General features: G+C 39.6%; 2 protein-coding genes across 2 annotated transcripts in view; both read right to left on the reverse strand.

The window, feature by feature from the left end:
- Positions 1-3501: 3501 nt before the first annotated feature.
- The window catches only part of LOC140932211 (uncharacterized), a 117071-nt gene continuing 96468 nt past the window's right edge, over positions 3502-24104 (reverse strand). Inside the window, exons 5-7 of the mRNA XM_073381847.1 lie at positions 9252-9299; positions 6566-6748; positions 3502-4403 (exon numbers count right to left, since the gene is read on the reverse strand). Coding sequence (XP_073237948.1) covers positions 3955-4403; positions 6566-6748; positions 9252-9299 — 680 coding nt within the window. The 3' untranslated portion in view covers positions 3502-3954. The remainder of the gene's footprint in view (positions 4404-6565; positions 6749-9251; positions 9300-24104) is intronic.
- On the reverse strand, positions 17503-23596 carry LOC140931039 (uncharacterized). The gene is made up of 8 exons (XM_073380781.1): positions 23460-23596; positions 22630-22799; positions 22138-22227; positions 21684-21722; positions 20750-20824; positions 20145-20231; positions 19858-19944; positions 17503-19432 (listed from the first exon to the last, which is right to left on the reverse strand). Exons 3-8 carry the CDS (start codon positions 22193-22195, stop codon positions 19203-19205), a joined length of 576 nt encoding a protein of 191 aa, XP_073236882.1. The 5' UTR covers positions 22196-22227; positions 22630-22799; positions 23460-23596; the 3' UTR covers positions 17503-19202.

Here is a 24104-nt window from a genome sequence, read left to right on the forward strand (position 1 = left end):
ATCTTAAGACGTACCTTTTCAAATTTGCTTATGGTTGAATGAATTTTAATTGTTACATATCGATATTTTAGATTTTTGTTGCGGAAGTGTATATATTCTTATTGTTTTGCTTATTGTAAATAGGTTTTTAGTTTTTTTTCATGCTTTTATTACTAATGTAACGCACATTTGATCATTTTTATGAATACCTGCGCAATATAAGTAATTAAATTATTATTATTGTTATTATTATTATTATAACTAGTAGGAGTAATCGGAGTTAAGGAGAGCGCGTTCGATATGTTTGTTAGGCGTGCGGGTAACAGTTGAGGGGGAAGGGTGGATGGTTCTTGCGATAGATAAATATGATTATGGCATATTTTGAAGTAAGGGTTGCTGAAAGCGAAACCCCGGGGGGGGGGGGCGGGGTTACTCAACAAATTTTTATGCGGGGACGCTCCGCCCTGAGGTCCAGCCCCTTTCCCTTTTATATAACATTTTTCACGAAAAAGGTACCTCTTTCATATACCTTCTATTGACAAATGGTACCCCTTCCACATACCTTGTTTAGAACGTTGCACCCCTTTTAACTGCTGTAAATGCACTGTCGTTTAGATAGGAATCAATCACAAGAATAAAAGGTTTTCTCGCCTTTTTAAAGCCACATAATTCATCTGTTTGCCCTTTGATCCCTTTCACAGACTCAAATGACAGATTTCCCGACTCTTTCGTATACTTCAACGAGTAAAATCCCTACCCTTTCATATATCCGAAGCCTGGAAAAGGTACCCCTTTCGGCAGGAGCCTTCCCGTACAGGCCACCATAGGGAGTACGCCACCAGGAGCAATAATTTTCTCTATTATTTTTAAGAGCATCCAGTCATCAACTTGTTGACAAAAAGAACTATACTGAATTTACTTTTTAATCTTCCACATCTGAATTCAAATTTCGCACTAACCCTGAGTTATCTTAACCCGGCTTTGAACAACCCGGCCCAGGTATTGTTAAAAGGCAAACAGTTGACAACGTTTCAGATTTAATTATTAATTTATTTATTGGGAATTCCACATGTAGACAATTACCGAAAAATACTATAAAGTGAAAGCGTTAATGGCAAGTCTTCTTAACTTCTGTTGATATTAAATACTCAAAACCACATTTTTTTTGGTGAGCGCTGGGGAACAATGAATTGTGTTTAAACACTGTTTCACTTGCACTGCGCCTCTCAATTTCACACGTTTCAAGGGAATCATCAAGGCCTTCGGTGGAATGTGTGTGCGGCTCACGTCAATACCTTTTCCAGTAATTTAGTCGAGTGTGTTGATTTCAGCGACTTAAATGGCGTTACTGTGGGCTGGTTTATAAGTTTTTCCGAATAAATAACATAGAGCCAGTAATCATGAAATGGCGCCGCCGAGCTTCACCTCTCGATAGATTTACTTTGTGGAACAACGGCCGCCGAGCTTCAAAAGTCGGTAGATTTACTTTCAGGCACAACTTCCGCCGAGCTACACAACTTGGTAAATTTACTTTGTGGAACAACGGCCGTCGAGCCAAACAACCTGGTTTGATGCATACAGCAGGTTTGGCACACATTTTTTTAAGACAGTGACGAACCATGCTGAAAAATGTGAGTTGAAGGCTTAATCCAATGTAAAATTAACGGCAAACTTTTGAAAGATGACGCTTTGGAAGATTCAACAAACACAGAACGATAGGAGAGCTTCAGCAAACTATTGCAACGTGTACGCTTTACGAAGATTCAGCAAACTTTTAAAAGATGAACGCCTTACGAAGACAGAATAGCTGACCTCAGCAAACGTTTGAAAGTGCAAGTGAGTTAGCGCGTCAAAGTGAGGCAAAACGTAAGCAGGCGCCTCATAGCGAGGCAAATGTGTGTCAACACAAATGCAATCCCAAAAAACTTCGCTTATTAATTGCACAGAGCACCCAATAATGCACAGAACACCCACCGGAAATAAGGGGTTGCGTTCTCGTACAATAGGTTATTGTTCCAGAACAAAAGTTAAGAGCCCTCTTATGTAACCTTGCCCTGGTGTCTCTTTTGGGGGGCTTCTGCATCCTGAGCTGTCCAAGAGACACTTCAATGTTGTTGTTGAAGACAAAATTAAATACGAGTAAAGTCACAAAATGTCTCTCGGTTTTCTGCCGCAAATTTTTACATTGCAGATGAGAGGTTAAGGAAAAACAACGACCGTTCCCTTCGTGTATTTTATTGCAACTTTTTATCGTTATATCCATTTTACAAATTAAAAATTTCAATAATCTACAAACAGCCTAACAATCGGCTGGTGTTTAGCCTAATTCTTATACGCTGATTGTAGTTAAATAGCTAAATAAATACATCCAACACACTATTACTACAGCAATTGATTAAATAATTATCAAATTAAATAATGATAAAATTAAATAATAATAATAATAATAACTACAATAATTAATCAAATAATGAATAATTAAATACATACATTTAGCATGCTATTTCTACAGTAATTGAAATAAACAATTATGTGATTAATTTCTTACAACGGAGAAAAACAAATGACATTTTTACTTCTTATAATCGTTACTTTAAATTCTAATCCTTGCCTCTTTCATTACAAAAGTTTCGTCATTTTCTAATGCTTTTACATGATTATTCTCTCGTGTAAAACTGAAAGCAAACTCCGGTATTCCAAAAAACATCATGACCAAATCATCACTTTATGGCTTTGCTGTCCTCGGCAACCCAGACGCAGCTTTATCGGACGAAGGATTTTCGTGGGCTAAAGTTTGCAACTAACCTTCAACAATCGTGCGCTATTTTTTTGAATTTTTAAGGTGAGCACGAAGCGGACGTGGAGCGCGCGGGGCATTCCCCGTTGCGCGTGTCTCGCGCTGAAACGTGTTGATCATCCAGCTGAAAGCTGTTGAACTACGGTTTTCTTTCAAATTATGTTGTTGCTTCTGGTGAACAAACAAAGTAGTCCCGTTATAAACTTTAAGTGAAATACAGTGACGTTATCAGCTCCACGTAAATTAACGACACTTAATATACCTGCCGAATCTGGCAATGATTTAATAAAATCACAATTGGCAGGAAATAAACTAGTCTCGATAACCATGAAAGCCGACGCCCGTTTTCCTTCGCTCCCACAAAGTTAGTTTCAGCTTGTTATGAGGAGAATACGATTGGGACTTCCTCAAGCGGCTGGAAATCGAGCCTACACATGAAATCATCACTTACAGTCAACGTTGATTATACCAAGAAACGACAAACTAGCTAACGGGCAGAGCGAGATTCAAACCCACTAGTCTGTCGTGAATGACACTTTGAAAGCTAGCTGGCAATTCTGGTGAGAGCTGTTCGTACTCATTTCTTATGGCGCTATTCATTATACTGTGAAAGGTTACTCGAAGCCTGTGGACTAAACTGCTATAGACTGAGGCCATACAAATGAAAGACTATTGTGCAGCACCTATTCTTAATCTTCAAGATTATCTATGACTCTTGGGTTTCCAGTGGGTAAAATCGTAAAGCGTTTACATTCTAATAAAAGCTACGGAGTAGTACTTTCCCATGGTGCTATTCAAATGCTGTATCGATGCGGTACAAGGTGATTCTAACTTGTGACGGCCTGCAAAGTAAAAAGGTGAGAGCTTTTGACTTATTTTTGCAGTCGTCGGTTGTTAGTGGTGCTAAGCTACCTTTTTTTTCGTTTATTATTACTTTTTGAGTCTGCGCACACATCTTAGTTCGAAAGTGCATGCATCTGCATGAACTTAGCTGAACGCTTTTGAAAACATTTGGAACTAACTGACTCATAAGCTGCTTCGATTCTAAACAGTCCGGGCCAACTATTTCTGCACTTGATCTATGGCTTAGGTCAAACTATCAAGATTCGATATGATTGAACTGGCAATTAGTTATCTCAGAAACTAGCTTACATTACGAACATTTGTGATGAGGCAGATTAAGCAACTTTGGCCCCTGGGCCTGCTACCACATTTAACAACTTTTTCTCCCAATCCTGTTTTATCTTAAGCTTCTCAAAGTCAAGCAAATGCTTGTTTCTCAAAGCACCAGGCAACTTCTTTTTCTTCAACTTGTCAATCGCCACAAGAATGAGCGAAGAATCTCGGCTGTCTGCCTCCCTTTGGACAGCCATGTGCAGCTCTTCTCGACAGAAGTTGCTGGCGAGGTAGTTGTCGGACAAGACAATCAGAACTTTGCGACTGCCGTAGACACTGTCTGCCATGTTTTGGACGATAGGCAGTCCCAACTCAAAGTCTCGGGTGTGAATGCTGTAGGATATTTTTTTGTTTTCGAGAATGGGAATCAGATTTTCATTGATCCAGGCCATATCTTTGGAGCTATAGCTGACGAAAAGCTGATGGCTCTTAACTCCTTTTTCAAAGTCATCTGCGAAACAAACAAACAAAAAATAATTGTTTATTATTTATTATGTATTATTATGTGCTTTCCTTTTTTTAACAAATAGACTTTTTTTCCCGACATACTGACGGCATATTTCCACTGTTAGCACTTTCCTACATATACACTCGAGCCACTAGGATTCCTCCTCACGATTCGCCTTAAAACAATTTGAGATATATATCATATAACTATTAAATACTGATACCCTAGGAAATCGGGTATCTTGGTTTGGTGACAATCATTGATCATTTATTTCACAATACACAGGCCTACTAAGCAGATTTTGTGATACTCTCCACTGTAAGAATATAAATATAGTGGTGTAAATTAGATGTATAAAATGTGTGATAAGAATGTATCGCTATATATAAGAATACAAGCACTAGAAGTAAATTAAGAGTGGCATAAATAGCGGTTCTGACAGTTAGAATTACGAACCAGTTCCGCTATGTTTGTTTTTCTAAATCTGGATCTGAAAGATGAGATATTTCTAATTTCTTTCGGAAGTCTAGACCGTAGGTTTGGTCCGAAATGTCTCATCGAATGTTTACCATATCTAACAGTGTTGAATCTGGATATTATTCTCAGTTCTTAAATTGTACTTCAGGGCCGAGTTGTTCAAAGCTGGGTTAAGATAACCCAGGGTTAGCGCGAGATTTGAATTAAGATTTGAAAGCTTAAAAAGCATTTCAGTTTTAATTTCTTTTTGTCTACAAGTTGATGATTAGACGTTCTAAATATATCAGAGAAAATTATCCGAGAAAAAGCTTTTGAACACAAGAGAAAGAAACCTGGGTTAAATTTAACCCCGGTTTAAGTGCTTATCAGTCTTCGAACAATTGGGCTCAGGAACTTAGTTACAAATATGTAGGCAATAGACCCATATGATATTTGAAAATAGTTATTGAAATATCATGCAGTCGCCTGTTATGAAATGTGCTGAGATTGGATTTCCATCACAGTTCATTATAAGTAAACGAGTTACTAGCTATTGAACAAAATACGGTGTGCCCTTTCCTGAAGCTTTTATAATTTTCCCTCGTCTGATTTCCTGCAAAAGTGCCATATAGTGTGATAGTGTTGGGTTAGGTAATATGGCAGGGGCACCCAATGATGGTTTCCTCCTAAATACATTGAAAACACTTTTTAGGCTATCCAGAGTATTTTAAGCTATCTATAAATGCATTCTGAGCGGCACTATAAACTTTGCAACTGTTCGGTGATCCAAGGGGAACTTGAGTCTTTCTGAAACTACAAGGGCGTGAGGGTTATTTTTCCGAAAATTGTAGGTGAAATTTGGCGTATAACGAAAGTGAGACGTTTTCCGATTCTTAACGCCAAATTTTGAATCCAAAAATTTTAGGTTCCTTTTTTCAACAAAAAATTGGCCTAACTCGGTAAGTATAATGTGAAAATTAAGAGTCAGAAAATCGTAGGGAATTTATACGATATGCTTCGAAAATCGTACATGAACGGAACGGTAATCTCGAAATTTTTAGTCGTCCTCAAGTAATAGAAAATTCTAGGCAATATTTGCTTCTCCGAACAGCTAGTTTACAGAAAACAGTCGTTGGGTGCTTCTGGTATGGTAGCCTTATATTTGTGTAATTTAGGTAATTTAGCATTTATAGGAATATGTAATAGGAATGTGTAATATGTTTATAGAATTATGTAATTTAGGCATTGAAATTTTTTTCCTGTCTTCTATTGAAACGGATGGCAAGGATGGCCATGAATTGAAAGCTTAAACAGTTAAAACCAACAATTTTAAGTTTTGATGCTCTGCCCGCAAAAATCGACAAAAAATATTATGGTTAGTGCTCTCTGATAAAATTTGTGTGGAATCTTCTTCTTATATCCATCCGAGCGTTTTTGTGAGGCATCAAGTAATGATCTCAGCCAAGTATCCTCGTGACAAAGACCCTATAGAGTGTTTTCACTCACGTGGCCAGCATCTATGCAAATTTATTGGAACAAAAGAAAGTGTTTGCATAAGAAAAGAGTTCAACTCCCAGAGGATTGGTTTGGGACACCAACATGGCCGCCGTTTCATTGTTTTGGGACACCAACATGGCCGCCGTGACGTCATGTGAAAACACTCTATTAGTGATTTCCTTTGCTTGATAAATGATTGGATGTCATCTTACGTTTACACGCGCGGTATCCTTTGCCAAACTTTTTGCTAATAAAGTGATACGCCGTAAGCACGATCAAAACAAGGCCAAATCCAGACGTTAAAATCGCAGTCGCGGTAATCCAATGGCCAGCTGACTTGTTGTTATCATGGGCGGTTGCTACTGCTACTGCTACTGCTCCTGTATCTGCTGGTGCTACTCGAAAAAAATTAGAAATCCAGATTCAGTTAAACGTGGCTATTAAACAAATGAGCGAATGTTTGGATGACGCTCGATATACCAAGTCAATTTATGCACTATTCTCTCGTTCTACTGTGTGAGGTTTATTGTGTTATTGTGTAAGAGATAACGATCATTTTTGTGTTCTTTGTCACGTAACTCGAGACTTCCTATTCGCTAGGTATATCGTGCACCAGCCGAATGTTTATCAGTACCGAGCCTTAATCTATCTAGCTAGCCTAAGCCAAAGACGGAATTAAACTTCTAACAACGGTTAGATTTTGTACCAGTCAGTTCCAAAATCTCCCACTCCCCGGGCATACCCCAAACATTTTTTCCGCATAGTGGGGAATTTGACCCAAAATGAGGCCCGCCCTGTCGGGCTTGACTTTCGTGTCAAAATGCTGGTCAGCGTTTTGCTCAGCGTGTACATGACGTTCAATGATTATTGACGTCATTGCTCCTATATTCACTGTTTTGTTGGAGCGTTTGAGAGCCTTTGAGGCTACCTGCAAACGGACGCAACATTGTTGGAGCAACATTGTTAACCAACAACTCCCAACATTGCGTCCGTTTGCAATGAGCTTGAAAGAGCCCGTTAAATGTGGGCTTTCTGAAATGAACAATGTTATTGGAATGAACAAATCTCCGTGACACAGTTTTCCTAGACTTGAGATATTTCGGTTGTGTGTAGGAGGAAATTTAGATTTGAATAAACGGTTTGACACATGGGGAAAATTTTTGACCATGAATAGTCGCTAATGGAGTGAGGGATTTGACACTTTTTGAAGCGCTAGCCGGTGGGGTATTTGACCATCTGAACCGCCAACATACCGGGGAATTTGACCAAAACCTTTCAAAAAAAAAGTCAGATTCCCAGGGGTCTGTGCGGGGGCATGGGTAGTTTTGTTATTGACTGGTACATTATGTCTGCGACCCTACGCAGGCTACTAGGGAGCTTAAAGCCTGGTTTCCATATGATCGCTACGATTGCTACGCTCGCTCTGATTGCTGCGATCGCTGAGAAAATAAAGTTCAGCTATCGCAGCGATCATAGCGATCATATGGAAACCTGACTTTTCAGAGATCGCAGCGACGACGATCGCTGAGATAGAACCACCCTTTCATATAGTTTAACAAGTAAAGTCCTTACCCTTTCAACGATCTAATGCCTGAAAAAGGTACCCCCTTTTGAGCCCCCCCCCGTATATGCCATTATGGGGAGTATCCCCCGGGATTAGACCTTTCTTCATTGTGCTCGTAAGATGCTGGAAAGTTGCTCACTGGAAGGCCAAAAAGTTGCGATCCTAAATTTCAAAAGTTGGAATTGAAATAAACATTAATTAAAAGCTTTATTTTTCGTTCTTTACAATAATTACTATCATCGGTCAACAAAAAAACATACAAAAATAAAAAAAATTTAAACAAATGAAAACATTAAAAACATTACAAAAAAAAAAATTAAAAACATTGAAGTTTTCTATGAAATCGTTGACTTTTTCGTGTTTGATATATGCTTTAAACCGAGGGGTCACTACGTAAGCCTATATTTGGCTCAAAAGTTGCTCAGAAAGGCAAAATTTGCTCCAAACGCCAAAAGTTGCTCAAAAGTTGCCGAGCACAATCGGGAAAGGCTTACCCGGGATTAATTAATGATTATTTCTCGAGCCCGAATGGGCTATTGACTCAGAGGCCATGAGGGCGAGAAGAATAATTGTTTTAGCAAAATCCAACTAGCAACATCCAACAACCGGCGCTTTTCGCTACCAGTGGCCTATAACATATATCCTAGTAGTAGCTCAACCAATCAGAACGCAGCACTGATAATAGACCACTAGCTGGATTTTACTAATACACTATCTATTGTTAATTTGTGAAAATGTGTCTTTAGACTGGAGCACGATGCAACTCGTTGGTAATTACGGGTGTCAGTAGAACGTGGGGTCGGGTGTCTATCTTTTTTTTAAAGAATGCTGTTTCAGGGTTATGTCTAGGGTTCGGGTAGACTCTAACCCTAGCGCGCCTAACCCTAACCCTAAAACAGTATTCTTTGAAAAAGAGATAGACTCCGACCTCGGCCCCGGCCGCGACCCTGCGTTTTACTGACACCCGGTAATTACTTTTGAATTCCCATAACAGTCCAGCGACTCAGGGGCCGACTCAGGGTGGTTCTGTTTTCTTCCACTCTTTCTTATTATTTGAAAAACGATAAGATCTGGATACTATTTTTAGATTTGGTTGGCAATTCAGAGGCGGATCCAGGGGAAAGGCCTGGGGGGCCCGGGCATCCCCGTTATTTTTGGACCAAATCTGAGGCCCGAAGGGTCGAAAAAAATTTTTTTAAGACAGCCCCCCCTCCTTATCTCAGGGTCTGGATGACCGCCCCCCCCCCCCCCCCTTATATGAAGGTCTGGATCCGCCACTGCGTTTAGTCCCATTGCAACACTATACTTTGTGACCACCCCTTAACATCACTGACCTGTTGAAGTTGAGTTTATGTTATTTTGTGACGATGGTGTCGAAGAATCTGCAAATAAAGTTGATAAAGGGGAAACATCCTCAACATATTACTTTCATCGATATAAAAAAAGGAAATTTCAAATGAAAAGAGAAACAAATACGATTTCTAATATAGGTAAACATATGAGTTACGGTGTTGGTTCTTATATATATGCAGGTGTTTAATGTAGTTGACATTACAACGCCCCTTTTTCTTTTTTTTTTCGGTCAATTGTATCCTTTGCCTTTGTATGACTCTTGTGTAGCTCTTTGAAATTTACAGATTCATATTGATATTTTATTGGGGAGATAAAAACAGAAAACGCAAGATTCCATGCACTGAATCAAATCGATTTACGCTGCTTTGATCAAAACACTCTCAGTTTCAAGAATTCTTTTAACTATAAGGAAAGTTTTTATTAGAAGGTGTAATTTCCTTTATTCCTCTTGCACTTTTTACATGCAATTCATTTTAACAGCTGGAGAAACAATTTGGAAATGAATAGGGAAATTTGTAAAGAGAAATACGTCAGCACAGAAATGAATTGTAGGCAAATGTCGGTAATCGTGCATCCTTCTGCTAATAAGCTAGCTTAATTCAAGCGTTCACTTAATGAACTTTCTTGTTTTTAGACTGAGCCTCTCAATAATTTCCCCACAGTGATTTGTGTCTGTAAAATCGTTTCCAATCAAAGATTTACTTGTATCGATTGCATTAGGATGAGTTTCATGTAGTGAGGGAGAGCTAATCCAAAAGAAGATTTGTGAATGATAAACATGTGTCTGGCAAGCCCTCCAATTGCTTATACACTGTTATTCGCCTCTCAAAAAGGAAGTCCATGCTTACCGAGTGTCTTTCGGTCCATAATTTTGGTAAAACTCGATATTTTCTCTTTCGTGGTCAGAGTTTATGACGCTTGTTTAAGAGAACAAAACGAGACAAAGAAATGTAAATTGCATTATTTTTTTAATAGCTTCAAAACAGCTGCTTCACAGAATGTCACTGAACAGACGAAACGCAAAACAGTAGAAGTATAAAAGTGATCACATGAATGTCACAAAATCAACCCAAGCGGTCCCTTCGGACATTTAGTTCTGTTTTACGTCATCCCAAACCATTTCATATTTGGGGGAGTTCAGGGCTGAGACGTCATCACTACCCAACGATTCCATTTTTTTAACAAATCGAGTGTTTTTTCTAGTATTCTTACTGCATATTTCCGACTGTAAGTAACATCATCAACATATTTCTAACACCGATTTAATGTTAAATGTAATCTGTTTTACAGGTTTTTCGCTGATAACAGTTCGAAAAAGCTCAACCCCTGACAGCCCCTGAGTTCGAATAACTTTGACCCGAAATTAGGCTTGATTACCAGTCGCTGTTTGGGAAATAAGCCCCCAAAAAGTCCCTTCTCGGGAAGGAACATTAGAGCAGACCCAAGAGTGGGCGTAAATCGAGCAAACTCGCAGTTATTCCACGGAAATGCATATACTGATGTCGTGCTGACCTGTTTCGCCGACGCTTTTCCTGATTTAGTTCTATTTGCTGACCCGTAAACATTGTATGCCTTGAAGAAAAACATGAATTCAAGGAACTGTTGGATGCCATCAACGCAGTAAAGGAAGTTAAAGCCCCTGGAAGGTGTGGTATGCCTGCGGAAATCTGGAAACACACATGGCGGTATGAAACTCGCCTCTTGGATTTTTTCAGGCGTGAGAAAGTTCTGTTCTAAATCTTCGTTCAAACAAGAACACACAACAGCCACTTTTCCATGTGCTCAGGGAACTTTTTACTTGACTAGTTCCAGTCCCCTACGCAGGGGTATCACCTGGAGCTTACAAGGAGCTCCGGATCCTCAGCTGCCCGACTCTCTTTAGGACTATGGCTGGTCAGCGACGTTCAATTGACACAGTCGTGTTATCTGGTGGATAAGCTTCTGGCCCCTTATACTCACCTGTACAACGCGTACCTGTCCATCCTGATGCGGAAAAACTACCACCGACCGATTGGAGCATTTTGATCGACAACGAGCACGACATTCCCAACTTTTAGGTTGTCCGTCGCCTCCCTCCATTTCCTTTGGGTATTAAGTGTTGCCAGAAACTCTTCTCTCCAGTGCCTCCAGAACAGCTTTACCAGGTTAAGAATCAGTATCCAACGGCTCCTGGGATCAAACGCCAATTCATTGAGGTTCTAGGTATACGTCTGATTAATTTCCAATACTCAGTTGGCGTCAAAAGTCTTGTAAGTCTCTTCAGCAGATCATTATCTGGGGTTAGGCCTCTGATGAATCTTTGATACTCGGTTGGCGACAAGTCTTGTACATGTCTCCACTGTCTAGGGTTAGGCGTCTGATAAATCTTTGTTAGTAAAATCCAACTAGTGGTCTGTTATCAATACTGCGTTCTAATTGGTTGAGCTACTACTAGGCTATACGTTATAGCCCACTAGTAGCGAAAAGCGCAGGCTTTTTGGCGGCAAAAAAAAAAAAAAATAAAAGTCTAGCTTTAACTAGCTAAAGTTGTTTTGTCTCGATATTTTTTTACCAACTAGTTGGATTTTACTAAAAAAATTGTTCCTGGAGCCAGAATGGCCTCTGATTCAAAAGCCCATTCGGCCTTCGGCCTTATGGGCTATTGACTCGGAGCCCATTCGGGCTCGAGGAATAATTGTTAAATATTCCGTTGGCGACAGAAGTCTAAGACCTCCTCGACTGACTCTGGATCCAGAAAAAAAAGCCCTTACTGTCTGTTCAAAGTGTACAGCTCTCGAAGGGAATCTCTAACAGCTCTTATACCTTTCTTTCTTGCCAAGAGCTCTAATCTGCTTCCCTTCTTCTTCTCGAGCTGCATCTTCATATTTTTGCCCAACGTAAGTTACATCTGCATATGCCAACAGACACGCGTCTACCATTTTATGAATAGATGTGTAAACAACAATTTTCTCAGCAATGCGATAGCACCTTGAGAACGGTCCTCTGGAAAATTCTGGTAACTCACTGAACCATTCCTGATACGTCTACTTTAAGTTATCCTATTTTAAACCCAGTAACCATATCCGTCCTTCCTCCAGCATCTGTAATGGATAAAAAGGCATCGAAAATTTTTTTACGAACCTTCGCTCGGTATAGACAACATCCTGTAGGGGATTCAACCTGAAGTTAAACACATCCGTCTCAGCATCTAATTGCTTTCCTTATTCTTTCATGCAAGGTAGTTCTAGCCTGTTACTACACCCAGACCGCATTTTGAAGCCTGCCTTGCCAAGTGGCTCCCTAAGCTATTCTCGAGCTTTAATCTCTTCATCGTTAATGCTCAATGAAGTCATAACGTCATCCACGTACACCTGTAATAGCATTATGGCTATTGCTAGCGGGTGGTCATTTATGTTACCTTCTGCATGTTGACTCACAACGTACTGAGCAAGATAAAGTGAGGCGCGGTCATCGAACATCAAGCTCCTTGCTTCATAGACTTCTGCAAGTCTAGAGAGGTTTTACCTCCACCCCCACAGGAAGGGGTGGTACCCTCCGTCTCTCCTTGCCATGGTAACTTGTGAGAAAATTTCCGTCAGGTCTGCTACCAGGGCCACAAGATAACTGGGGAAACGCAATAGCGAATAAAAAAACGTCTTGCTCAGCTTTGGTCCAGGGAACCTGCTATTATGGCTCATTCCCCTGTATAGGGTTACTGAATAGTAGACTATCCTCCCTTTCGTAGTCTCTTTGTCTTCTCTCACTACATGAGAAAATGAGGTGGGTACCAACTGGATGTAATTCGGATGTAACCCTTGGATTCATTCCTTTATACCTTGGCTTCTATCACCTGGCAGTATTTCTCAGCAACCCCCAGCCTTGCCTAAGCGTGTTTCTCAAGAGATAAGTCGGTCTTCAGCAGTCTTTCTGTTTGAACACAACGGCGTATCATCGTCCTTCCATGGAATTGCTACTTCAGAGTCCATTAACATAACGCCTTGATTGTGCCTCTTTGCGCGCAGCAAGCACCTCCTCTGCTGTCAAGCGCTTGTTTTGATCAGCAATTCCCACAACGTCTTCGTCCCACATCTTCTGCATTATCTCATCGGCCCCCATTTCTGGAGTAAAAGTCGCATGGTATATGTGTAAACATGGCAAGCCTCGCGACACTCGTTTGCTTCATCCGAGACATTTCCAACTATTGTCTACGCGAGTGGTTTTCCTTACTTTATTTATTTTATTTTATTTTATTATTTTGCCACACACAATGAATTACAAGCAGAACAAAAACGATAATAAATAGGTTAATTAACATTAAATTTAAAATTTGTGCATTACTTGAGAGGAGTGACTGTGGTGTGGAAATCTCCGAGAAGCCGAGCTTATGAGGAATAGAGATATGCCCCCACGGGCAATTTAAATACTAGGCGGCATTTTAAGACTAAATAAAGAAAAAAGTCGTTTATTTAAGTATATAAGTGTGTTTAGAGGAAAATATAGATATGAGGTGTTAAGGTATTTAGGTTGCATTCTGTCTGACCCTTAAAAATGGTTTGATCACACGCCTTAATGTACTAAAAGACGGGGCATTTTTGATGTCGTTTGGTAATGAATTCCATATTCTTGACCTTGAAACAGGATCGAAAATTTTTTAATATTTGTTCTACAGGTAGGAGGTCGGTAAAAGTCGGAGTATCTTGTTGAATATTGATGAATCTGGTTCCCAGTTTGAAACATTTGAGTAAAAGAAATAGGTAAAGCATCATTATGATATAGGTACATCTCTTACACGCTCCCCCAGATGTCTTTTGAGATATTTAAGTGGTAAAATGAGTTCCACATAATAATCACTTCTCAATCAACTTCTACATGTTAAACTGGCTTTATGATCTCCAGGTCGCGATTATGATCTAATTTCTTGCATTGACGGAACAATCAATTGCTTTCATTTCACAAATTTCCACACACACACACACACACACACACACATACGCACCCCTGCATTCTTGTGAGGACCATATTTCCAGACCCTAGTTGCGAGGACACCCTTTTCCACAGCAGTTATCCAAATGATACTGGGGCATTTATTAGCTGACTTCTTGGCCTCTTAAAACATCTGGTCGAAATTAGAAAAAGGCCAATATTTTTTGTGGGGACACTGTTGTGGGGACACTTTACATCGCGAACTTTGCCTACTTGCGGGGACTGTGGTCTGGACAGTACTTATGGGCACACAGAGCTACACACCCGACTTGTGGGGATTGCATCTTGAGACAGTACTTATGGGTACACATGGCAAAACACCTTACTTGTGAGAACTAGTTGGACAGTGCCTATAGGGACACGTCAATACACCCAACTCGTGCTTGTTGGACAATCATTTGCTCAATTAGAAAGACCTATTTGATAAGAGTTTCGTAGATTTTTACTTCTCTTAGGGGATTTAGCTCTCACTTCCCTTAATCTGACATGCACCAAACGGATTCAAATTGCATTAAAATAGAGGATTAAGAATGAAAAACACAAGAGCTCTTATTTTTCACATTATAGCAAGGTCCAATTTATCATTTCTATTTTCTCAGTGGTAGTAAAAAGGGAAACTGAGCTTTGTTAACCTGTGCAGTAAACAATATCAATATCTGCACGTTCTGCCCTCAGAGAAAGTTTTCGCCGAGTACCTAAGGTGATGTCATTATGACGGACCAAACCTGCCAACTTTCACTATATGAGGTTTTTCCCACCCTAGCCGGTATTTTACTCAATACGAGTTTAGCGAGGTTTTCCCAGCTTATTGTAGACACAAACAGTTGGCTTGGTTGCTCTTTTCTTAAGCCTTTCCGTCCAGCGGATGTTTCTTTGAAATCAAAGGAATCGGTTAATGAAAGTATCCACTCCACGTCTGGCCCAAAGAGAAATGATAAGTTTGGTTTTCCCAAGTCTCGCTGTTTCTAGAGACAAAGTCGGGGAAACATCAAAACTTGAGGGAAAACAAAACATACTATTTTTCCTTGAAGATTAGACATTATTCAACAGGGGGATAAAAACAAACAAACAAACAAAGAAACATACCTTAACAAAGCACAACTATAATTTCCTCCAAAGAAAATTTCCGACAAATACATCATGAAAGTGATACAAAATACAAAATGAAACTAAGCTTTCAATTAAACACTAATACAATCTTTATCATTTTGAATGGTTACATTTGCGCCAGTGAAAGGTCCCGCTTGAAAATTGACGCTCTCTCTTGTTTTTCCACACATAGATAATTAAGCACTAAAGGACCCTAGTCAGCCTCTTCCATTGTCGATGCCATCGAAGGTATTGATATTGCATGGAGACGCAAAATATTATGGCTTTACTGTAAATGGTGTTCCAGAAAGTATGTTTAATTATCTTTAGTAGTTTCACAGTGAGTTCCTTCGTTTGCACATCGGAGTAAAATGTAGTAGCCAAACTCTCGCACATAAACAAAAAAAAAAGTATGGCTGACTAGGGCTCTTTAATGACTGGCCCCGCATTTCTCCGAGACCCTCATTGTTCCCCGAGACGTGAAATTAACGAGACAAAGTATCACACACCAAAACACTGAAGAATCCTTAAGGAAAGCATAGTTAATAGAGGGGCATGGTTATGAAACCTGGCAAACTGAAGTTCTTTCTTGTATGTTCTTGTTGGTTATTTTGGGGGTTGACCCTGTACAAAACCTGGCAAAATACAAAAGGTGGTTATGTGTGCTCATACAACTAACCAACTTAGAAGCATCTCCATTATGTAATTCGTGCAGTCATTGAGCATAAAACTGAAAAGATGTGCAGGGTCAAGGACCTTCCAACATAAATCTTAGCCTGTTTCAGTGTTTGCTTCTTCGATGTTTAATGGGTTCTTAACCATTTCCCTCTATGTGGAGAGGCATTTCTCCAGAAAACCTGCGACATTCTACCAGTTAAACCTCTTTCAAAAGTTAGATACAACACTTGATACGTCTTGTTTATCTACGCTATGAAATTTGATTAAAATCTACTGGCAAATCTGAGCGATAAAAACAGTAACCTAAACATTCCGATCACTGTAAAACGTGGCATGTTGCAAAATTGCAACTAGAATCGATTTGGAAAACATTGTCCGGGTTGTAAAAATCAATGTTTGCAAATCCAATTTTACAAATCCACGGTTAATGAACAAGTTCATGTCCTACCAAAACACCTTTCTGGGCTTGGTTTCATTAAGCGACGTCGTAATAGCACTTATGACTCAGTGAAAATCAAAACTAGGAGTCGTTAAATCGGCGTAAAGTGTAATTCAGTGGTAGAATAGAGCTCTACAAAGCTCGTTTCGATGCATTGTGATTGGTTCAGTTCGTTCGATTCATGCTAGATCATAGTGACAGAGTCATGAGCAGAATTCACTAGATCACAACGCCTCTGCGCTTCTGACTACGACTCCGATTGACAGATCCACTTTTCATGAATCCAAGTTTACAAATGCAGATCACTTTGTACAAACTCTAATCTGGTCTATCTTTTACATGTCACACACACACACACACACAAAAAGAAATGACAACATGATTGTCACGGTGAGTACAGTATATACCGGTAATAGCGGAAAGATGAAAGCCAAACGTTCGCATTCATGACCAACGCAAAAATACGGTTGTTTTGCAGTCTACTGCTATTCTGTTCGATTTTGTTGGTGGCTTCAAACAGTACCGTTGAACATGGGTTAGCAGCTTTGAAACGTAAATGCGATTCACCAATTAATAACAAGCATTTTAATAAACACGATACAACTTTTGAAATCCACGTTTCAGCATGACTCATGCATTGAACGAAAAAGCAGAATTATCCGTAGTCCGAACCTGTGGAACGAAGTGCGTTCGCGAACGGACAACTAATACACGTATCGCATTGATGAACGCGTGGTTGATTAGAGAGTGAAAATTAATGAGCAGAGATGAACATTTCTGGACATACGATAGGAAACTAAGCACGTCCGCAAATTCTGAGACGACCAATTGCAACTGCTACTCCGTATTTTTCTAAACCACGTTTACTAGTTCGTTTAGGCCTAATGCTTGTACAAAATTTAACGGTAGAAATACATTACTAAGTCTTCCGAGAGTGCTGTCGCTGAATCGGCCGCTTCTTTGTATCGCATTCTGTGTTGCGATACTACACCTTGTTTTTTCTTCCAGCCTCTCAGTGGTCCGGTTTCTTAAATCCTTCAATCTGATTGCCTAATCTCGCGCGCTCCAGCGGTCCGGCTTTGTCCACCCGGACCCCAGTCAATTTTTTTTAAGCCGTACGTTTTCAATTTTCAATAACATCGATTTTTGTTACATAAAGGACATTTTGGGCCAAAAACCAACCTTGTTAAACGTAATGTTTCCCTTCACAGCGTCACATGTAAATAAAGGTCCGGTAATACGGGCAACATTTTTCTTCAACTTGTCTCGCAACATTGTTGCATTGCAAGTTGCAATCCTCTGTTGCGCGTATGACCACGTTTATGACCAACTTGTCTTGCAGCAAAATACAGTGTTGCAAGTCTGCGAATTCTATTCTCTATTAAACAATTGTCCATAATTCACTCTCTTTACCCGCAAATTTTGCATTAACTACTGATGTGAAATTCTCTTGGGAGGTCTGCGTATTCCCAAGAGAATTTCACATTAGTTTATTCAAAATTTGGGGGGCAAAAGAGTGAATTATGGGCAATTGGAAAATAGAGAATACGTTTTCATTAGTCAATTGTGTGCAAATAAAGATGGCGCCTTCCGGCCGTTATTTTCTTAATTTTCCGTGCCAGCGAAGTTCTCTCAGTATGAAGCTCAGTGTTGTTTCAGAACGAAATAAAGTTTTGTTGTTGTAATAGATAGCTAGGCGAAAAGTTGTATTTCTGCAACAGTTCTTCCAAGCCTTTTGTCTGTTTTGCCGCTTGTTTCGAACGGACAAACGAGGCGCCCCAAAGACTAGGATAGCCCTTGAGGTCTTTGCACAGGGCAAATTTATTACTTTCAGTGAATTACTGGCCTACTTCGAATTCAGATTGTTCTTCACCGTCCGCCATGTTTTTTTTTTTTTGCCTCGTTGCCGCGCTTTGCGACAGCCAATCACAAGCGTCGAATTCAAATTTACTGCGAGACAAGCTGTAGCTTCAGTGGTAATACGAGCAGCAAAACTAAAATTTGTTGCAGAAAATAGAACTTGAGTCTACTTTGCGCAACATGTTGCCTCGACTTACAACACTATTTTGCTGCGAGAAAAGTTGCTATCAAACGAAAAGAGTGTTTCAACTTGCAATGCAACAATGTTGCGAGACAAGTTGAAGAAAAATTTTGTCTGCATTACCGGACCTCAACTCCTACAATTTCTGCATACAGCAGTATCGCTTTCTGTGCTCGAAACTCAAGCGTACGCAAGATTTAACCTGAAAGGCAACACGAAATATGCTTTAAAGCAGCATCGTAGCGAGAAAAATAGGTAACTAAATAAAGAAGTCATTTGCCAGCCTTGGTTCGTCCGCATTAGGAAAAACTGTACCCTTGGTTTTGAGTACGGCCGTACTCAGTCAAAACTTCGGGCACAGTTTTTCCCAATGCGGATGAACCAGCGCCGGCAAATAACAAATACTTATTTCAAAAAAATCGTCATTGCTGATTCACTGCTCAATACATGATGCCTCTAATGATGTAGAACAATATAAAAATGATACTTAGTTTCTTCGATACTCCAACTTGGTATCATTACAGATTTCCCACACAAGGAGACACCTATTGTTCTCAAAAGCTTATGAGCACCAATTATATGCAATCCAATTGTCAGCGTAAGTAGTCTAACACTAAAGAAAAAGCTTAATAATCTTACGATCATTTTACAACATTATTATTTCTTTCACTGTGCTAATCTCATTTGAAGTAACTAGAACCGTGCCAGGATGACAATACCAAACTACAAACTGTTATTTATAGTTGTGAGAACCCTCTTTCTTTTGTCATTCTGGTTCTTAATATAATATTTTACGGCTGTCCATTCCCTACGATCTAAGGCGCCATTTGCTTTGGCAATACAATTCTCACAGTCACGTTTGCCAGGAACACGTCCTTGTCTAATCCAGGGAGCGAGATACTTGAAAACAGCTTCTTTTTCCTCTTCTGTCCACGGAGTATGGGCAGTCGACTCTGCAAATCGAAAACGCTTACCTTAGTGATAAAAGCACCGTTTCTTTGCTGGAAGACAATAAAGGTTCCCAAGGATATGTAATGCCTAAAATTCCTACAGTATACGGGAAGAGCGCCTCTCAAAACCGTTACTAAAACAACGCCACATGAAAAACTCCTTCCGAAAAAGTTCGCAACCGGATTTATTGAGAGTGTAATAGATTTACAGCTCGCAAATTATAAATCAACGCGAAAGTCGAATCAACCAAGGTAACACACACGCATCACTTTTGATGTATTGACAATACTGTGAACGCCAGAGAGTCTCTGGCGTGATAGGTTAAAAACTGCTTTAGCTTGTCAGATCAGAGTAAAATGCTACCTTGTTCGGTCAGACTTCTGCATATATTTGAGATATAGACAGTGAAAAAATATTCCAAACTTACTCCCTGACTTGAGCACAGCTTTTTTGGCATTCTTCTTAGCTGGATCTTTCCCACCAATTTTTGCCGTCTTTGTAGGTTCTTTGACAACTATAAGTAAATACACAATACGTCAGAGAATCTAGACACAGGGAAGGGGGACAAATACAATACAGAGGTAGATATTCACAGCGCTTTTGACTTACTTTACAACAGGCGACTACATTTTTTTTACTAAAATCGACTCATTTCCACATGACAAAATATCCTACGTGCCGTTTTTATAACGAAAGGAAATTTGACCAACTTACTCTTTGTCTTTGAAATAGCACAGTTTGAATTCTCCTTATCTTGATCTTTATGTTTCTGAGAGCGACCACCCCTTATCGTCTTGTGTTCTATGTTGATAGGAAATATAAAAATAAAAAAAATCGAAATTCTGAAAAGCACTTCACAAAGATAGAAGTGTACTCCGGGGGGAATAGTGAACCAACTCACTCTTATCCCCACTTTATGATTACGAACGTCCGTCCCTGCTTAACCTACAATGTGTGTCGTTCAGACCAACTTCGGGCGGGGCCTTCCCAAACACATACACAGAGGTGGGGGAAGGGAGACTTCTACAACCTCCCAATCTTTAATACATACTCAAGAGTGATAGTGTTAAGTTTTCAATCCATGAAGTATACACAGAGTTGAATTTATACACCTGATTTTCAAGGGAAGCATTTTCTCTGGCAGAGTTTACGGGAGGAAATCCTCTCTTATTATCTCATATTCACTGGGATTCTGAAACCCATAAAAAAAAAAAAAAACGGATTTTCTTTCTAGAAAAGGGGCAAGAAAAGGAATTGCGACACCATGTAGTTAAATTTTACATAGTTTTGTTCTATCACGAGGATATTTTTCTTATCACCTTCGACAACACGGTTGTCCTCATCACAATCATCAAGCTCCCCATCCGTGTCTGAAAATTCCAGATACGCAATATCTAAAAGAAAGCAATAAGAAACAATATGACTACGCATCGAACACTAGAGTCGCTAACCACCAGCAGCTTGGAAACTTGCCCCTTGTCCCGACAGATTGCAAAGAATGTCGTATTTTGACACCTAAAACAAGTCAATAAAAGGAATAAGGAGTCTATGGAGAAAATTTTTTTTTTTTGCGCACCAGAGGCTGAATATATCGAACACATTTTAATTTTATGGGAGAACTAATGCTGACTATCGTTCCTCCACTCGCCAGCTTAGTGACAACCTTTAGTCGCACTGCTTAACATGAGCTTCGTTGCCGAAACTTTGTCAAGAACTAGGAAAATAAGACAATTCACCAATCTCTGTATTCCCATATTTTTATTCAATGACCGCGCAAACTGGACGGTTGTCAATGCAAAGCGTGAGCGGGTTGGGGCGGATAGAAAAATAGCCCATCGGGTTCACCTGCGTATCGGCTATTTCAAGTTTGCTTTGAGAAAATATTAATTAAGTTTGAGAACCACTACCCTCGTACCTTTTTTTCTTTTTCTACTGACGAGTTCATTTTGACAAAAACAAAAACTTATGTTTTGCTTTTCTGACGATAACTTATTCTAATTATCTGACAATAAAGATGCAATTAAAATACGTAATCGTCAAAAAGCAAAACATAAGAAGTTTTCGTCTTTTTCAAATGAACTCGTCAGTAGGAATAGAAGAAGGCTACGAGAGTAGTGGTCGATTTGTTTTTCTCAGGCTAACTTTTTTCTTATCGACATCTTTTATTATGGGCAACTAAAATGTAACCTTTGATCTGGTCTTTCGCAAACCTCAGCTCAATAGTATAAATAAAATAATTCCCATCCTCTTTACCTGAAGTTACAATCTTCTTCGCTCTTCTTCCTTTGGCTTCTATTACAAAATGAGTCAAAATTAATGTCGAAGAATATAGACATCCATACAGCTATAACAAGAAGTGCCAAAAAACGTTTTATTGACCAAAATCCAAGACTACAAGACTGATTCTTATTACCCGATTAAATCTCTGTACTACAAGGTAGTCCGTTTGACGCTGTGCTCCGTGTTTGAACTCAGCAATACATGAAAACTGATAGCACACTTCAACTTGTTTTAAAACATGATCAGAAAGTCAATTTCCTCATTTGCCTTCACAAAATCTATGATTTTCTAGGACTTGCATTTACCTCAAACAAAATACGTACTAAAGAAATTTGTTGCCACTGCTGGCAACAATGATCCCATGAAAGAGAACGTCTCAAATGCTTTCCAGTTTTTAAGAATATCAACAAATGATTTCGTATCTTACTGTTTGACTTTCGTGATGATTTGCTAGCCACTTCTTTAGTGAAATCTTTCTGGGACATACTTTTCGCTACTTTCTTCTTGGTAGAGCGTCCTGTTATAATGTTAATAAACCAATCAATTAACAGAGACACCTTGATTTAAGGTGGCCTTGCACTCCCTCGCAGAATTTTAAGTTTACAATAATGTTTCCTCTTATCTTACTTATAAATATTCGATAATAAAAATGGAGGTTTCCCCTAATGGTAATATTTAGCGCGTTTCTAACGGGTTTTATTGTTGCTATGGTAGCCTGTTATATAAAAAGGATGATCACAACTTGTTAACCAATGGCTGGGTATTTGTGTGATATCATTATTGGAGGATGATATGACTAAGAGTGGTTGTATTGATCCATCAAAGTATAAGTGATAGAAAGAGCTGGAAACTATTGTCAGCCAACTTAATTAAGTCGGCACTGCCAATATTCTGTGAATTCAAGAAACAATTTACGCACCTGAAGACGTTCCTTCATCGAAAGCGTCAGTCTTGTCATCTTCCTCACCATCAGTATCATTAAGTTCATCATCAGTGTCGGAAAGTCTTGGTTCTGCGATTTCTAACAAAACGTTTCCGAGTCAGAAATTTCGCTCATGCATTCCGCTTTTGCTGTTGAATATTTTTCCGCTAAAAAAGTAGGGTCACGGGATCAGTTTTTGAGATACTCTACGTACAAATTAAAATCTCGACTTCGAAACATCGCCCCTTGCGCATGCGTGAAGCTGGTCTGCTGATCAGTAAAGCTCGCAATTCCACGCGAATACTGTTTCTTTCTTTTTTTTTTCGCTGTTGTCATTAGCAGCATAACTAAAGTGGTAGAAGACAAGCACCATAAATACCTGAAGGTGAGACTCGCAAAGTAAAAAGAACGAAGACAACTTGAAGAGTAGTTTTTCCTTGCTGTTTTTTAGACTGATACCCGGCGTGATTGATCGCAACATCAACATCACAATTTTCGTTTACGTTCCAGCACAGTGGTTTAAAAGAATGTTTTTCCTTGGAAATTGTCTTTTAAGGCAAAAATAACTGATATCGTAAACAGCTTACCAAACCTGGCGGAAACAAATTTTTACAAAGTAGGCCTCGCGCCGCCATGTTTGTAACTTTAAATCTCGCGCGCTATCTCGCGACCTGAATGAATGAATGAATGAATGAATGAATGAAGGACACCTCTCGGGTGATCGCGTGATGCCTCGCGCTGAAATGCACGTTAGAGCCCAGGCGTCTTCCGGTATATTACTGTTTTGAGTTGCCTTAAATTAGCGTGAAAAGATCACTTGTACTTACCATTCAGATCGATTTCTGTCAAGGTTTTTCCGGCAAATTTGCCTGTTTTCCCTTGATCTACCGTTAGAAGCAGTTTGCTAACTTTAGCGATTTCAATTGTAGACTCATGGAGTCTGTAAAAGTCCCTATGCACTCGAATGTCATGGCCAAGGTGTCTCGCGAGCCAATCCACTTCTGTTTCTTTCAGAGACAGGACTTGGGAAATAGTTGCTATGTACTTCCTCATCCTTGTACTGGTGATATTTGTAGGGTTTGACAAAGGTGGTTCACACTGTGTGCTTAATTTCTTGAGACAATCCCAGGCACGCATGGGCTCTAAAGACTGTCGATTTGGTCTTGCAAACACGTACGGATTCTCATCTGCGATGCCTACTGCTTTCCTCGTCTTGATTAGAACATCAATAGCGTTGATCATCTCGGGGGTCAAGATGACTGGAACCTTTCTGCCCCGCTTGCCACGAATCTCCACCATATCTAGTCTAAATACAACAATAAAAATAACTCTCTTTATCTGTGGAAAGTCTACCATTTCGAAAAGGAGGAGTTTCTTTTCAATGAAGGAGCAAATAGGGGTTCGTGAAACCAACCATCTAAACAAAAAGCGAAGCGAAAATAATAAAGTGGCATACTTCGATAAACAATTTC

This window comes from Porites lutea, chromosome 3 (assembly GCF_958299795.1).
Source record: "Porites lutea chromosome 3, jaPorLute2.1, whole genome shotgun sequence".
In the NCBI taxonomy this organism is placed as follows: Eukaryota; Metazoa; Cnidaria; class Anthozoa; order Scleractinia; family Poritidae; genus Porites; species Porites lutea.